This window comes from Microcaecilia unicolor, chromosome 8, assembly GCF_901765095.1.
Source record: "Microcaecilia unicolor chromosome 8, aMicUni1.1, whole genome shotgun sequence".
Lineage (NCBI taxonomy): Eukaryota > Metazoa > Chordata > Amphibia > Gymnophiona > Siphonopidae > Microcaecilia > Microcaecilia unicolor.
Genome location: NC_044038.1, coordinates 185,096,918 through 185,113,477, shown reverse-complemented (window position 1 = coordinate 185,113,477; position 16,560 = coordinate 185,096,918). Strand labels below are relative to the sequence as shown.

The 16,560-nt window shown below is 44.7% G+C and overlaps 1 protein-coding gene across 1 annotated transcript in view; it reads right to left on the bottom strand.

The window, feature by feature from the left end:
- Window positions 1-832: 832 nt before the first annotated feature.
- Window positions 833-16,560, bottom strand: part of DBN1 (drebrin 1) — a 58,108-nt gene continuing 42,380 nt past the window's right edge. The window contains exons 8-13 of the mRNA XM_030212569.1: window positions 14,003-14,066; window positions 13,668-13,724; window positions 13,424-13,538; window positions 4,040-4,791; window positions 2,908-3,010; window positions 833-2,345 (exon numbers count right to left, since the gene is read on the bottom strand). Of these exons, the coding sequence (XP_030068429.1) occupies window positions 2,248-2,345; window positions 2,908-3,010; window positions 4,040-4,791; window positions 13,424-13,538; window positions 13,668-13,724; window positions 14,003-14,066 (1,189 nt within the window). The 3' untranslated portion in view covers window positions 833-2,247. The remainder of the gene's footprint in view (window positions 2,346-2,907; window positions 3,011-4,039; window positions 4,792-13,423; window positions 13,539-13,667; window positions 13,725-14,002; window positions 14,067-16,560) is intronic.

Here is a 16,560-nt window from a genome sequence, read left to right as displayed (position 1 = left end):
TGGGGGGGGGGGGGGGCAGGGAGAGGGAGGCGCTTTGATGGACACTATACATCCCTTTACAGCCTGTTCCTTTGTCTGAAGAGGTTTGTAGCTGCAGAAAACAAGAGAACACCTCACTTTACAAAATTCCACATTATTGAACTGATTTGCATGATTTTGCATTACAGCCACTCCTTAATATTGAATTCAAATAACCTTTTGCTGGTAAAGTGATTGTTTCTTGCGATTTCTTTTGCACAAGGGGTTTTGTATAGTAAAACCCCTTGCATAGAATTTTGGGGCATATCTGTGGGTTTTACCATGCAAAGCCCCTTTGTGAAAAGTTCTGCCCTCTGGTACATGAACTTCTAAGGCCAGTCTAGCGAGACACCACATAGACAACATCAGCAGGAGTGTGTGCTGCACCTCATCTGTTCACGTGCATTGTCTCATTGAGCTGTCACCTCTGCGGTCCCCATGGATCCTGAATTCCATCACTGATTCAGCTACTCTAGTCACTGTTTATTAAGTTTATTAAAACTTAATACATGTATTTCATTGTGATAGGAAAGAGAATGAGACAATCAAACCAGGACACTGACAACAGAATTAGGGAGCCGGGGGGGGGGGGGGGGGGGGGGGTGTGCTGGGGAAAGAGGTTGGGAAAAGGGGAAAAAAGGCACTGCTGGAGTCTGGTTCAGGGTCTCATCACTCTTTCATTCCTTTTGGGCTTCCCCTTTCCCTAAGCTTTTCATCTCATATCTTATTAAAGCTTGTTCCCTTCAACAGGGTGAGATGACACCAACACCAACTTCTCACTTAACTTGAAAATTAAGCTCTCATTTAAGGCTGATTCCTTTTGGATTCCTTTATTAACACATATGAGCACAGATTATTACAGAAATTTGTGCTTTTGAAAACAAGTTACCGTACATGAGATAAGGAAGGAAGCAACCAGCACTTAAGAGTGGGAGACAGTACAGCAGGCAGTGCGCAGAGAATTCTCTAGAAGCACCACAGAAGGATGTTTATGGATATTAGAGGAAAGCTAGTCTTTAAATTAAGAAGAAAATTAAATAGTGTCTCTCTTTATAAATTGGAAGAATGTGATAATCCAAAGGCATTCAAATTCCTAGAGGGTGGCACACAAAAACCTGTAGCACCCGACTCAGAATAGGGCAAAAATTCCTCCAGCAGTGCAGGACTGCAAAGGTTCCAGACCCTGTTCCATGGACACTGGCTACAGGTTGAAATGTCTTGTCTCTGCGAGTTCTAGAAAATGTGCTCCACATCTGAGGTCAGGTTTTAATCACTCTGTGATATGGAAGTCAAAATGGCTGCCAATATTTCTTTCCAAACATTTAACTTTTGAAGAGGATATAAAAATGGAATTGCAGTTCCAAATGACCTAGGATGGAAGCAATGGAAAATTCTCTCGGCCTGCAGAACCCCTTCTCCTGTCAGCTGATCTGCTCTAGGACTCTCTGACATGGGACATCGTTCCATCTCTCCAGATCACCTCGAGTCCCAAAGCCTGGGCGTCCAATTTCCTGGCTCTGAGCTGACTGAGGATGCAGAGAGCAAGAGAGAGGAAAAACAAGGAGGAAAGAGGGAATCCTTTCTGTGTGCTGGACTATGCCATGGAGCTTGGCTCGCACAGAATTAATTATTGCCATAGTTTCAAATTCCTGCAAAATCTTCAAAACCCTAAGAACTATAAGCCAAGATACAATGAAAAAAGGATAAACTCTGCATCCATCCAGTCTAAACACTCCATCCAATAATGAACGGGTCCAAACAAGTCCCAGGCAGTCATGTATGATGGAGGGAGGTCTTTACACTAACACAGTCCCAAACCAAGTTCAGGGCAGGGTAAGAACTAAGATTGTTTTAACTTGTAAAAAAATCTACAGGAATTGCAGAGGGTATTAGCAATTCTAGGGGGGTGGGGAGAGAGAAAGACTATAAAGAGGGGACGAACCAGAAAGACCAAGGAAGGAGGGGCAGAGCGAGGGATACCAGAGGAACAGGTGGAGCCAGAGGGATACTACAGGGTCAGAGAGAGAGAGAAAGAAACAGCCAGACAGACAAAAAGGGCATCTCTTCTCCCTGGGACATGGGATGACTCACACTGCTGAGCCAGAGGGCAGCCAGGGAGCCCCACAGCACTGTCAGGGCCAGGGGTCTTCTTGTGAGTCTGCATCATCTCATGGATTTCTGGTGGCTTTATGAAAGCTTCAGGCAATCTCGCAGGTAGCTGCTGGGAGACTAAGCACTTTCACCAAAGCCACTTTCTTCTTCCTCTTCTTCCTCCTCCTCTTCCTCTTCCATGACAGGGTCAGCATCCCAACACGTGATGTCAATTTCTGTCAATATAAGACCAACTTTAGCAAGTCAAAGCCTTGCATGGGATAGATAGGATTTATTCAAGTATTAACCACAACAATGTGGTATATGACCTAATGAAACCATAAAATACATCATCAAGTGATCTACGTAATTCAGCGACCCCATCTGCTAAAGCATCATATCTAGTCATGCAACTCTCCCCCCCTCCAAAAAAAAATGCCTGCACAAACAAAGAGAAATACATGTATTTAATGTCTTCTTAAATGATGAAGAGGAAGGTGAAAGAGTGAGGGTGATGGCCCACAGATGTGTACGAAGTTAAAACAGAAGCAAAATAATGAGTTACATAGATTTCTGGGATCTAATCCCACCTCCTTGCCAACCAAGCTCACAGACAGACATTCATACCCCCCTTTCTCGGTGCACAAACCTCTTTATCCCAAACATACACACAGAGAGACCAGAAAGGAAGTTAACACACCTGCTAGGGCAGAAGGGGTTAAAAGCTAGCACTTTCAGGCAAACTCAAACCTCCCCAGACTCATAGTGACACAACCCCATGCCCTGTTACACACTTACCAGGAGGGGTGCTGTAGAATACTGGAAGGGGGGCTTTAGCAGACTGGTCCTCTGTCTGGGCAAATTCTTCATCCTGCGATTGGCTAAAATATCCCTCACTGGTCTGAAATAGGATGTCAAAGTTTACTCTAAAAGACTGGACTTCACACTTAATGAGCTGCTTCTGCCTGTGTGTGAGCAAGCTGAGTGTTACTACAGAGGGAAGCAGGTCCCTTTCACAGTGGAACAGGGAACTTGGAGGGACAGGCAAGAGAAAGGATTAGGGGGCATGCGATGAAGCCACAAAGTAGTAAATTTAATACAAATCAGAGAAAATATTTCTTCACTCAACACGTAATTAAACTCTGGAATTTGTTGCCAGAGAATGTAGTAAAGGCAGTTGGCTTAGCGGGGTTTAAAAAAAGTCTGAACAGCTTCCTAAAGGAAAAGTCCATAGACCATTATTAAATTGACTTGGGGAAAATCCACTGCTATTCTGGGATAAGCAGCATAAAATGTATTGAACCTTTTCGGAACCTTGCCAGGTATTTGTGACCTGGATGGGCCACTGTTGGAAACAGGATGCTGGGCTTGATGGACCTTTGGTCTGTCCCAGTGTGGCAACACTTATGTACTTAAAGCGAGACAGCCCCACCTAGTGTAAGACAGGGAGCTCGGAGAGATGGGCGAGAGGGAGACAATACCACCTCAGTGTGGGACAGGGAGCTTGGAGGGAGGAGCAAGAGGAAGGGAGCTGTCCCCTGCCCCAGTGTGGGACAGGGAGCTCAAAGGGAAAGGGGAGGGGAGGGGAGACAGCCCTGTCCTCCAGTGTGGGACAGGGTGCTCAGAGGAAGGGTCATCAGAAAGGGAGATAGCTCCTGCCCCAGTGTGGGATAGGGATTTTGATGAGAGAGGCAATCTCATCTCCCAGTATGGGGCAGGGAGCTCAGAGGGAAGGGCAGGAAGGAAACAGCCTCCCAGTGGGGACAGGGAGCTCGAGAAGAGTGGCAAGAGGCACAGAGACAGCCCCCTCCTAGGGGCCAGGAGGCTAGAGGAAGGGAAACACTCCACTACTACCACACCACATATTGAACAGTATTGTTTAGCGACAATAGTACTTTTTTGGAATTTCTGCTTGTGGTTTCTGTCTCACCTGTGTTCCTTCCTTCTGAGGTGTCTCCCCATTGGTCATTGAATGTCCTTCATCCAACTCAACAAGCATTCTTGTGGTATTCTGGGCACTGGAGACCTCCTGCAGAGCATGCTGATAGCTTAGTGTCATCTGGTGAGGCCCCTCAATATCAATGATGCTTTGTGGCTCATCATCAGGGTCCATGTCACAGAAGGTAGCTGGAGGCTCAGGCAGAAGGCTCTCGTCCATCATGCCACCAGCAGTGGGTGCTACCTCCACTGAGCCACTGGTATTGGAGAGCTCAAAGGTGTCACATGCAGTAGCCTGCATAGGTTCAACAGCACCCAAACATTCTCCCATTTCCAGGAGCATATCTGCCTGTTGGTCCTCACAAGTGTGTGCAAGCGGTAGCTGCTCCGACTCCCAGGCTCCATCACTCTGCCAAAGATCGAGAAGATTTACTGTTTCTGGCTGTGCTGGCGGTGATATTACCCTAGATACCGACACAGTCTCCTGCTGGTCAATATTGCTTTGCTCACTGTCTGCTGCAGGTATAGCAGGAAATGGAGCTGCTTCCAGACACAAGAGGTCATCTATCTGTGTTGGCTCATGGCCCTTGGTCCAGCCGGCATCCTGACTGGGGAAAGGCTCCTCCTTCATGGTCACACTGCCTTTCACGGTCTTACTCTCCTCGTCTAAGCCGGTCCATGGATTCTCCATTTCCACCATATGTGCAAAATCCATGTGCTTCTGAGGGACATGGTCCTCAAAACCTAAAAAAAATACAGCCCAAAAATAATGAGTGCTGTTTGAGCCCCATTCTCTTGCACACTCCCCTCCACATCACTGCAGTGTCACACCCTCAGAGTCAGATATACAATACCCTCATATGTATACACCCACTAGAAACGCAAAGGAGGTCACACACAGGCAATATAGCAACACAGTGGATACCGAGGGATGAAGACCATTTCAACTATCCAATCTGTCCAGTTACCCACAGTACGTGTGGCTCTAGCTTTAGCCAGGCCCCTAATCTTTGCTCTGTATTCATTCTTCACCTTTCTACCACAGAGAATCAGAGCTATTACTAACCCCATCACCACCACTACCACTATCCCAAGAATGGACCAAAGCTGAACTGCCAATTTAGTGCTGGGAATCTGACACAGATTGGCAGTTCCTGGTTCTGGTCATCTACTGTTCCCTACAACAGGCATCCTTTACCATGCCTCTCCTACACCCCCTTCTGTATCTGTTCCATCCATCACAGTTCTGGTATTGCATCACATTCTCAAGAGAACCTCTCAACTGCTCTCCAACTTTATTTTATGACCTACTAGAGGAAGAATTACTATAAGAAATATTCCCTGCTCCACCAGTTCTAGCTTTCCAGTAACCATCTGAACCAACACAAAAATGTATAAGATGTAAATAGAAGAAAATGACACTGCAAGACATCCATTGCCCCATGTAAGCTGCATTGAGCCTGCCATGAGTGGGAAAGCGCAGAGTACAAATGTAACAACAACAAAAAATCTCAATGCAAGTTAAGCCAGTGCATATGGCAGATCTTACAGCTACTCACATGGGAAAGACATTCAGAGTACAAGGCTCACATTCCTGCTTCTCTATGAATAAGTTATATGCGACATAATGCAAAAACTGTGAAAAGATAGCTTACATCAATAAAACAAGTAAAAAATTAAAAATAAAAGACTGGCAGTATTTATGGTTTTATGCTTTTCTGAATCAGCCAACAGGTCAATCAAGCCCAGTATCCTGTTTCCAACAGTGGCCAATCCAGGTTATTAGTACCTGGCAGGATCCCAAAAAAATACCACAAGGCTCAGTAAACTCTTGTCTCATTTTCAATATTTTCCTCGGCTCCCTAGTTCCTTTGGTTTGATCTTACCGTTGTACTTTTTTTTTTTCCTGTAAGAAGAAGTGAGAATCAGTACTAGAAATTGTACATGAGAAGCTAAATAGACCCAAGGAATTGTTTAAAAAGCTGGCAAATTTATTGGTGACGAGGGTGGGAACTTATCAGGGTTCCTGTAAGGTACCAGACATTAACTTTAATGAAATTTCTTATAGGGACATTAGGATCCAAGATTCAGCCTGCAGGTCCTCATGTTTCTTTAAATATTGGTCGCCACTGGCTAAAGTAGATCTGGATATGCAGTGCCAGCCCCTATCCAGATACCAGAACCCAATATATGGGTACTTGACGGGCTGTTGTTTTAGCTGAATATCAAAGATACTCAGAGGTGGCACCTGGATAGTTACCCAGTAGACTCAGAGAACCCTCTTGCTGTACCAAGTTAACCAGATACTTATTGAGAGTACCAGATAAATCCTGGCTCTGACTCTGCCCCAGCTCTAACCGGATAATGCAGTGGTGGTCAGACAGGGTATTCAACAGTACTATCCAGTTATCCCATGGGATCCCAGTCAATGCTCGTTAACCAGGAATGAACCTCTCCCACCCAATTAACTAGTACTGAATATTGACTTCTGAGTGTTTTAGGGAAGTGAGTGGGATGTTAGGGTTGGCGACGTGGGTCTGGGAATGGTAGAGTGCTAAGATTAAACAGTGAACTGAGAGCTAATCAACATTTAGTACAGGAGTTTCCTCATCTGAAATGTGCTGCAGTGAGTGCGAGCATGGGGACAATGGGAAACCTGCAGAAGTCTGCGGGGATGGGGACAAAAAGAAAATCATTACTACCGCAGGGACGGGAGAGGATGGATTAAAAATCAATGAGGATGGGATGGATCAAAAGTGAAGGGGGAAGGGAGAAGGCAGGGACCAGTTTATGTAACAGTGCACTCTTGACTCAAACTTGACAGCAAGACCTCAGCTTTAAAAAAAAATAAATAAAAATTGAAAGAGGAGCTCATCCCTGATGAAAACTGGTACATGTGTTCAGCAATTTTGGAAATGAGGGAGACCAACTGATAAACAAACCAGTGAGAATATTTGTTGATTTCAAGCATTTTGGCAGAGTATGATCTCCAATGAGCTAGTCTCATCTATGTGACTTATAATGCAGCTAATCTGAAAGCAGCATTTCTAGATGAGGTCTGGATAGGTTGCGTAGGTCAATCTCAATCTCTCATGGACTCCAGCCATCAAAAGCGAAAGCTGATCCTCAGCAATATCGCTTACAAAATTATTAAAAAGAGAAGGGTGGGACAGTACCATAAACAGACTGTGAACACCGACAATAGATCAAGCTGTAGTTGAGGTGCAGCCAACTGCTGAACCTCCAACAAAACGTCCAAAACGAGAAGACTATAGCAGAATTTTTTTTAAGACTTATTTAAGATCAAAGTGGATGTGTACATATCAGGAGACAAGCAGAATTCCTTGTCCAAGCTCATTACCCATTGACCAAAATCAATGAATCTCAATGAAATGCTTTGATGTCCCCATGCATACCTCCTACCCACCCCCACCCTTCCACCCTGTCAGACTGTCAAAGTAATGCTTGGATGTTTCACTTATATATACTATCTGCTACCACATTTGCTTATTTCCAATCTGACGAAGAAGGGCAACCTTTGAAAGCTAATCAAGAAATGTATTATGTCCAATAAAAAGGTATCATCTTATTTTCTTTTCCATGTTTTATTTTGTTTGATTTCTATTGATAACCATTGGCCATAGAGGTCCCCGTGTGTGGCCAAAATCGTACATTGCCTGCTCCCAGCTTGGAATGCCTGTCATGAGCACATCATCAGAACGAACAATCGAGGAACATAAAATGGAACTCAGCCCTGGCTCTGTAGGTGGTTTATTATTTTTTACATAGTTTGAAATAATTGCTTTCTTCCAGTCTTACTTGAGGGACAGTACCAATATGACGGGGATGGTGCAGGGACAGAAAAGAATTGACTGGGGATGATGGGGATGGAATAGAATTGACTGGAGACAAGTGGGAATGGGGACCATTATGTCTCCATGCACACCTCTAGTACAAAACCTCCTTTGGTAGGTTAGGCCTTTTTTTCTCTGGTTTGGTTTGCCTACAAAAGGTTTTGCAATGTGAGGAATTCTTCTCTGAATGTGGGTCATCTGCCGTGACAACTTAAAGGATCAGCAATTGAAAACAAAAAAGAGATTTTAGATCCTTCTCAGTGTAAAAATTAATCATCCTATTGCTAGTAGCCCATATTTAGCTAATTAATCGAGAATGGTGTTACAGATTTGATTCCAGACATGGGGTAGGCAGGATTTCAAGCTGGTTCCAGAATAGAATCGGTACTTGTTGCTTGGCAAATCAGATGCCAGTGCTGGATTAGTGCATTTGATCTGGTGAGCTATGGAAGTAAAAGACTGGGATAGGGAGGTGTGGCCTAATGATTAGTGCAGCGAGCCTTGATCCTGGCAACCTGGGTTCGTTTCCCACTGCAGCTCCTTGTACAATATTCTCCCCTTAAGGATGCACCAAGAGACTAATTATTTGGAGTTTTGGAAGAAGTTAAACTTTCTCGCTAATGAGATGTGCTGGGATTTTGGGCTTGGGTTACTGGCTGCTTATTTAGTAGTACCAAGTTCCTTCTTTCCCCCTCCCCCTCAGGTGTTAATGCATTTTAGCTTTTTATTGTTTGCAATCATATAAAACTATTACCTTTGATCTTTGATTAGAGAAGATGTACAGAAATGTGTTATATCTAAAAATATAGTATAATACAACGATTAAGGAACTGCACCTTCCACACCTTAGCCACAGACACAGAGCCCAAGACACACACATGCACATGAAGAGGGGCTGCAAAGAATTCGAGCCATACTTTATGTGCTTTCCCCTTGTGTCACTGCCTGCACATTTTTTTTTTATTTGTTCCTTATTGGGTATTTGGTTAAGGTTGATCAGTGTTCTGTGTCTGACTGAGGTGAGGGATTCTGCTATTTGCTCAGGGTAGTGTCTCTAAATGAGTTTATTTTGTGAACAGCACATCAGGAATGAGCTTCACCCCTTTACTAGGAGGAATTATTGATATCCAGGTTTAGGGGATCTTTTACTAAAGTGCACTAGCGTTTTTAGTGCGTGATAAAAATAGGGGCACGCTAAACGCTAGAGACACCCATAGGAATACATTGGCGTCTCTAGTGTTTAGTGCATGCCTATTTTTAGCGCGCAATAAAAACGTTAGTGCGCCTTAGTAAAAGATCCCCTTAATTTGGCTGGCTTTCTCTGCTGCCATCTAGTGGTTATCAGAAGCGGTTATCAGAAGCACTGCACAGCCAGAAGGCTCTCCCTGATAGATCTGGATCAGCATTTTCTCTAGAAAGAAATAAAGAAGCCAAAGTGGCACTTATTAATTAAAACGTTTATAAACACCATCCCAGACCAAAAGGCCAACCAAAGTGATGCACAGTAGATTAACAAAAATTGTTTGGAATATTTCTATTCAACATTTTCATATACATGAGCTCTTACAAGAAGAATGCACAGAACAGTATCCTAAATGACATTTACAATAACATTAACAAATAACAACAAAATAAAAGTTAAGTATTATCACTGTATACATAAGATAATATCCATCAAAAGGCTTTGCTATGAGGGAGATGTTAATTAACAAAAGGTTGCAAGATCAAATGTGCGTCTAATATTCAGGAGACTTTAACATTGCAAAAATTGTCTAAAGGTAGCCACACCTTTCGTATATGGGAGAAGATATGAAAATGTATGGAGTGCGCTGTTTCATATTTCTTAATAGAACAAAGATAAGACCACCATTCAGAAAAATTTAGCTTGGAGTTGTCCTTTCAGTGTAAGATAATTAGATGGGAAGCTTTTGCCAGCATGATACTGAACAATTTGAAAACGTTCATGAAGAATGAGGTTGGGGCAAGTTGATCGTAGGACCACAGGGTGGGCTTCTCCACTGGATTAAGATATTATTCTGTCCCATACTGCATTCCGGAAAAGTCGAATATTAGAGAAGTGGAATGGAAGATGCTGTAAGTTCCCATGCTCTTGAGTGCAGGACTAGCAGATAGAAGAGATGTGATCATTGGAAGAAAGTTTTGTTAATTTGGAGGGAGTCCAGTAGGCCTTATGAGCAATAAAATACAAGGATTATGTTACAGAAGCTGACAAACTTTCGCCCAGAATATTTGCCAGACAATAAGGTCCCTAAGGATGACCCAATTCTGTTTTCCACTGAGATTGTAAGGAGTTGTAAAGATTGAGGTTAGACTGTTGCACATCTTTGTAAATCCTTGAAACAGTCTTGGTTGAAGATAGAAGAGTTTGTATCCAGATGGAAACGTTTGATGAGGAAGGGTCATGTTTTGTTATATCCATAGTATTTTATTTTTAATAAGGTTTGTGAGGTAACACCAATTAGATTGTTCTTTTTGTGATAGACTATAAAGTCCTTGTAGGGTTTCAGAGAGCACTTGGAAGTAATTTGAGAAAATGACCACAAACCTGCCTCCTGTTTCCATTTATGCCAATTAAGAAAGGATGACTTGGGGTTTTGTTCTGTTGGGTATGTGTCATCCCATCCTAGGCAAAGGAGGGCATCTCTTAATATTTTAATGGAGGATTTGATAATAAAGGACAAAGAAGAATATGAGAATGTATTCATTGTCAGGAGAAGATGAAGACAGAGAGGGTGAACCAGTTCTTTCTCAAACAAAAGCCACCTGGGTTGCTCAGGACAATTTGATAGATCGAACCATCTTGAAAGGCCAAATGATGTTTTAAAGTTTGGAAAATTTATACCACGGTTATATTTTGAGTTTGCTAAGAGCTATCCAATTTTTTATAAAAATGTTTGGGAGGTTAAGTGGGAATCATCCTAATATAATTTATTTTCTGGGCAAGTACCATTTTTATTGACTCTGTTCTTTCCCACCAACTAAGGAATAAGTAGGACCAATGATCTAATTTATCTTTAACCATTTTAATGATGTGCTCTAAATTAGTTTTAATGGTTTCTGAGGGATTGTACCATATGCCCAAATAGTTAAGTTTTTCCAGTTCCCTTTTAAATGGGAATTCTGCTATATGATGTTTCATGGTGAAACGAGAGAGGGGAATAGCTGCTGATTTTGTCCAGTTGATTTTGTAACCTGACAGGAGGGAGAAAGCATCAATATATTTTAATATAGAGGATAGAGATTTAACTGAGGTATATATTAAGATGTCACCTGCATATATTGATAACTTAAATGTGTGGTTATTTACTCGAATTCCTTGAATAGATGTGTCAGCTCTAAAGGCAAGTGCCAAGTTAAAAAGGAGGGGGGGAAGAGGGCACCCTTGTTTTGTTCCTCTTTTTTAGGGAGATTTCCATTAATCAATATAGAAGCTAAGGGACTATCGTATGTGGATAAAAGTGTCACTGAAACCAAACCATCTAAGTGTGTAAAATAAATAGTCCCATTCAATTCTGTCGAACGCCTTTTCTTCATCTAATGAGACTGCAGTTTTAAGTCCTTCCTGAGAATCGGCGCTCATCAGAATGTTCCAAAATAATCTGGAGTTGTCGCTAGGAAGCCTATCAGGAGTTAATCCATTTTGATCTCTATGAATTCAAGTTGGTAGTACTTTGCTTAATCAGTTTGCCAAGATAAGAACATAAGTGTTTGCCACACTGGGACAGATCAAAGGTTCATCAAGCCCAGTATCCTGTTTCCAACAGTGGCCAATCCAGGTTACAAGTACCTGGCAAGATCCCAAAACAGTACATTTTATGGTGCTTATCCTAGAATTAAGCAGTGAATTTTCCCCAAGGCCATGTTAATAATGGTTTATGGACTTTTCTTTTAGGAAGTTATCCAAACCTTTTTAAAACCCTGCTAAGCTAAATGCTTTTACAACATTCTTTGGCAACGAATTCCAGAGTTTAATTACACGTTGTGTGAAGAAATATTTCCTACCTCTATTTCTGATATGCATCTTTCCCTTTCATTCACAAGGAAAACAGGAAGAAACCTCAACGAAGAAACAAGATGCAACACAGAGTGCAGGGTGACTCACAACTCTCAAGATGGGAGTAACAGATGAAAAGTCTTTATTAAGGCACCAAAGTACGACCCTACATGGATCTGTGTCGATTTTATTGTCTATATTTATTAGCGAGATGGATCTAAATTTTTCTACTTTACTATGATCTCTGTCCGGTTTTGGTATAACAGTGGCAGTGGATTCAAGAAAAGTTCCTTTTTTTTGTGTAGAGAAAAGAAAGGCATTAAGAAGGGCCTGTAATTTAGGAGTAAGAATATCGGCAAAAGCAGAGTAGAATTCAGCGGAAAAAAACATCATTTCCTGGTGCTTTACCTTTAGGGAGTGACTTAATAGCTGACATGATTTCTGTGTGAGTTACAGGTTTCTCTAAATCACTGTTTTGAAGAGGAGATACAGTGGGGTGGGAGATGTTTTCCATACATTTATTGAATTTGGTAGCAGAAAAATTAATTTCTGAACTATATAGTGTTTGATAACAGTTGATGAATTGTTGTGCAATATTATTTTCATCAATGTGATTCTTCTCCGAGAATTAGTAAAAAGTTCAATTCTGGAGTTATTTCTTTTGGCTTTAAAGAATTGAGCTAACATATAACTCAATCTCTTCTTTTCCGCATAAAATTTAGATTTCTGTGTGCAGCAATGTGGGACATAAGCTTCTTTAGACCAGCGTTTTCCAAGTCTGGTCCTGGAGTACCCCCTGCCAGTCAGATTTTCAGGATATCCACAATGAATATGTATGAAAAATTTGCATATAATGGAGACAGTGTATGCAAATCAAGTTCATGCATATTCATTGTGGATATCCTGAAAACCTGACTGGCAAGGGGTACTCTAGGACTTGACTTAGGAAACACTGATTTAGACGACAGGGAATTATATTTATACTTCAGTTTTGGGATTTCTGAATAGTTCTTGGATTTTGGTCGGTGATGTAAGTCAATTCTAGTTGTCTTATTTCAGAGTCTCTTGCTTAAGTTGATTGTTCAGCCCTGGTGTCTAATTAATGATAGTACCCCTAACAGTGGTTTTATATGCATCCCACCAAATGCTAGGGGGGGGGGGGCATGAGATAAGTCATATCAGTAAAACAGTTTTCGGATACTGATTTTATGTACTGTATAAATTTATCATCATTAAGAAGAATGGAATTAAATCTCCATGAGGATTTTTTGGAAGGATTTATATGGTAGATACAGAGAGAGATTGCAGAGTGGTCAGAAATAGTTTGGGTGTGCAATACTCCTTAAAACTGAGCTTATTGTGCCTTCTACCAGTACCAAGAAAAATATGGCTGATGAGCCCTAGACTGGCCACTGTGAGGACAGGATATGGGAATCATTGACCTGGTCTGACTCAGCATGGCTTCCTCACTGAGCTACTTCACTATCCCCAAGGAGCAGACACTCACCTGTTCTGTGATTCAAAGTGGCACTGCTCTCAGACTCTGTGAATAAGATTCTTTCCTGCTGTCTGAAAAACTCCAGTGGATTCTCTGTGCGCAAGGCAATGATAGCGGCCGCTTCCTGTGAAAGGGAGGGGGCCAGTAAGATACCGATGGGAAGATAACCCATGCTACATCCAGAGACTCTCTGAGCAGAGTCGCTGCAACGTAGAATCCATGCAGAAATCAAAGCTCATTAAAAGTGACTGACCTCCACTTCAGATTCAGCCCTGTTTGACTGCTCGTCCTCATCTTCCCTCTGATCCACCTGCAGAAGAATCCAAATATGAGTCATCGCAAGCCACACCCAGTCTTCCATCAGAGCAAGAAGCTAAACCACCTGGCATCCAGCCAGCATAAGGGGGCAAGTGACACCTTTAATCCTGTACTTTCTCCATCAATTAATTAATTAACCCTGTACTTGCACTTTCCATAGCAAGCTGGTGACCGGTGTCCAACATGAAATTCAAATCAGATGGGGATACACTTCCACATCAGGAAGGGACGTCAATGCTTTGAAACCAGTTAAGAGAAGAAAATACTTACAAAAATGGACTGTTCTTTCACTCTGTGACTTGCCTCCTCAGCTTCCAAGTGCTGCTGTTGCCGCCTGACAAAAGGAAAGAAAACAAAAGATATAAGACAGTCCCCTCCCTGACTTTCCCCTACCCCCACTAGCAGACAGATGGACAGCCTCCCTGACTTCCCCCCCCCCCAGCATATAAGGACAGTCCCCTCCCTTCCCCTCCCCCAGCAGACAGATGGACAGCCCCCTCCCTTTCCCCTCTCCCCAGCAGACACATGGACAGCCCCCTCCCTGCCTTTTCCCCTCCCAGCAGACAGATGGACAGCCCCCTCCCTGACTTTCCCCTCCCCCCAGCAGACAGATGGACAGCCCATTCCCTGACTTTTCCCCTCCCCCCAGCAGATGGACAGCCCATTGCCTGACTTTTCCCCTCCCCCCCAGCACAGATGGACAGCCCCCTCCTGACTTTCCCCTCCCCCCAGCAGACAGATGGACAGCCCCCTCCCTGACTTTTCCCCTCCCAGCAGATGGACAGCTCCCTCCCTGACTTTCCCTTCCCCCCCAGCAGATGGACAGCCCACTCCCTGACTTTCCCCTCCCCCCAGCAGACAGATGGACAGCCCATTCCCTGACTTTTCACCTCCTCCAGCACAGATGGACAGCCCACTCCTGACTTTCCCCTCCCCCCCAGCAGACAGATGGACAGCCCCCTCTCTGACTTTTCCCCTCCCAGCAGACAGATGGACAGCTCCCTACCTGACTTTCCCTTCCCCCCCAGCAGATGGACAGCCCACTCCGACTTTTACCCTCCCCCCCAGCAGACAGATGGACAGCCCATTCCCTGACTTTTCCCCTCCCCACCAGCACAGATGGACAGCCCCCTCCCTGACTTTTCCCCTCCCAGCAGACAGATGGACAGCTCCCTCCCTGACTTTTCCCCTCCCAGCAGACAGATGGACAGCTCCCTCCCTGACTTTCCCTTCCCCCCCACCAGCAGATGGGCAGATGGACAGCCCACTCCCTGACTTTTCCCCTCCCCCCAGCAAATGGACAGCCCACTCCCTGACTTTTCCCCTCCCCCCAGCAGATGAACAGCCCATTCCCTGACTTTTCCCCTCCCCCCAGCAGACAGATTTTATTTTTTTTTATTTTTATTACATTTGTACCCTGCGCTTTCCCACTCATGGCAGGCTCATGCGGCTTACATGGGACAATAGAGGGTTAAGTGACTTGCCCAGAGTCACAAGGAGCTGCCTGTGCCTGAAGTTGGAATTGAACTCAGTTCCTCAGTTCCCCAGGACCAAAGTCCACCACCCTAACCACTAGCCATTCCTCCACTCCAATGGACAGCCCCCTCCCTGACTTTTCCCCTCCCCCCAGCAGACAGATGGACAGCCCATTCCCTGACTTTTCCCCTCCCCCCAGCACAGATGGACAGCCCCCTCCTGACTTTCCCCTCCCCCCCAGCAGATGGACAGCCCCCTCCCTGACTTTTCCCCTCCCAGCAGACAGATGGACAGCCCCCTCCCTGACTTTTCCCCTCCCAGCAGACAGATGGACAAGCCCCCTCCCTGACTTTTCCCCTCCCAGCAGACAGATGGACAGCTTCCTCCCTGACTTTCCCTTCCCCCCCCCCCCCCAGCAGATGGACAGCCTACTCCCTGACTTTCCCTTCCCCCCCAGCAGATGGACAGCCTACTCCCTGACTTTTCTCCTCCCCCCAGCAGATGGACAGCCCACTCCCTGACCTTTCCCCTCCCCCCAGCAAACAGATGGACAGCCTCCTCGTGACTTTTCCCCTCCCCTCAGCAGACAGATGGACAGCCCCCTCCCTGACTTTCCCCCCCCCCCAGCAGACAGCTGGACAGCCCCCTCTCTGACTTTTCCCCTCCTCCCAGCAGATGGACAGCCCCCTCCCTGACTTTTCCTCTCCCCCCCAGCAGACAGATGGACAGCCCATTCCCTGACTTTTCTCCTCCCCCAGCAGACAGATGGACAGCCCCCTCCCTGACTTTTCCCCTCCCCCCAGCAGAGAAATGGACAGCCCCCTCCCTGACTTTTCCCCTCCCCCCCCAGCAGACAGATGGACAGCCCCCTCCCTGACCGCTCCACAGCAGACAAAGGAAGCGATTGTTCACACACTGAGCTTCCTATTACACCACCCCAATAGAAAAAGAGGGGTGTCCATACCTGAACTTCCCCACTACACCTCTCCAAAGTAAAGGGACAGCCTGAATACTAACTCCTCCCCAGGAAAACAGAAAGTGTGTAAATTCCTGCCCCCAATCCACAGCCCCCAGGAAACTGAAAGGTACAGCTCCAGGCATTGAGGATCCCGCTATCCCCTCCCCAAGCAGATTAAAAGGACGACCAGATACACAGGACCATCTTCCCACCTTACAGAGCCCAGGAGACTAAGGGAGAGTTGTACGCTAACCACCCTTAACCCTCCTACTCCACCCCTCCTAGGAAGCCGAGATGGAGAATCACTGCTCTGCATTTCCTCGGTAAGTGGATGACGAGACCCCTGACACTGTGCTCTTCCTCAGGGCCATTCTGTCAGCAGCAATCCCATCAG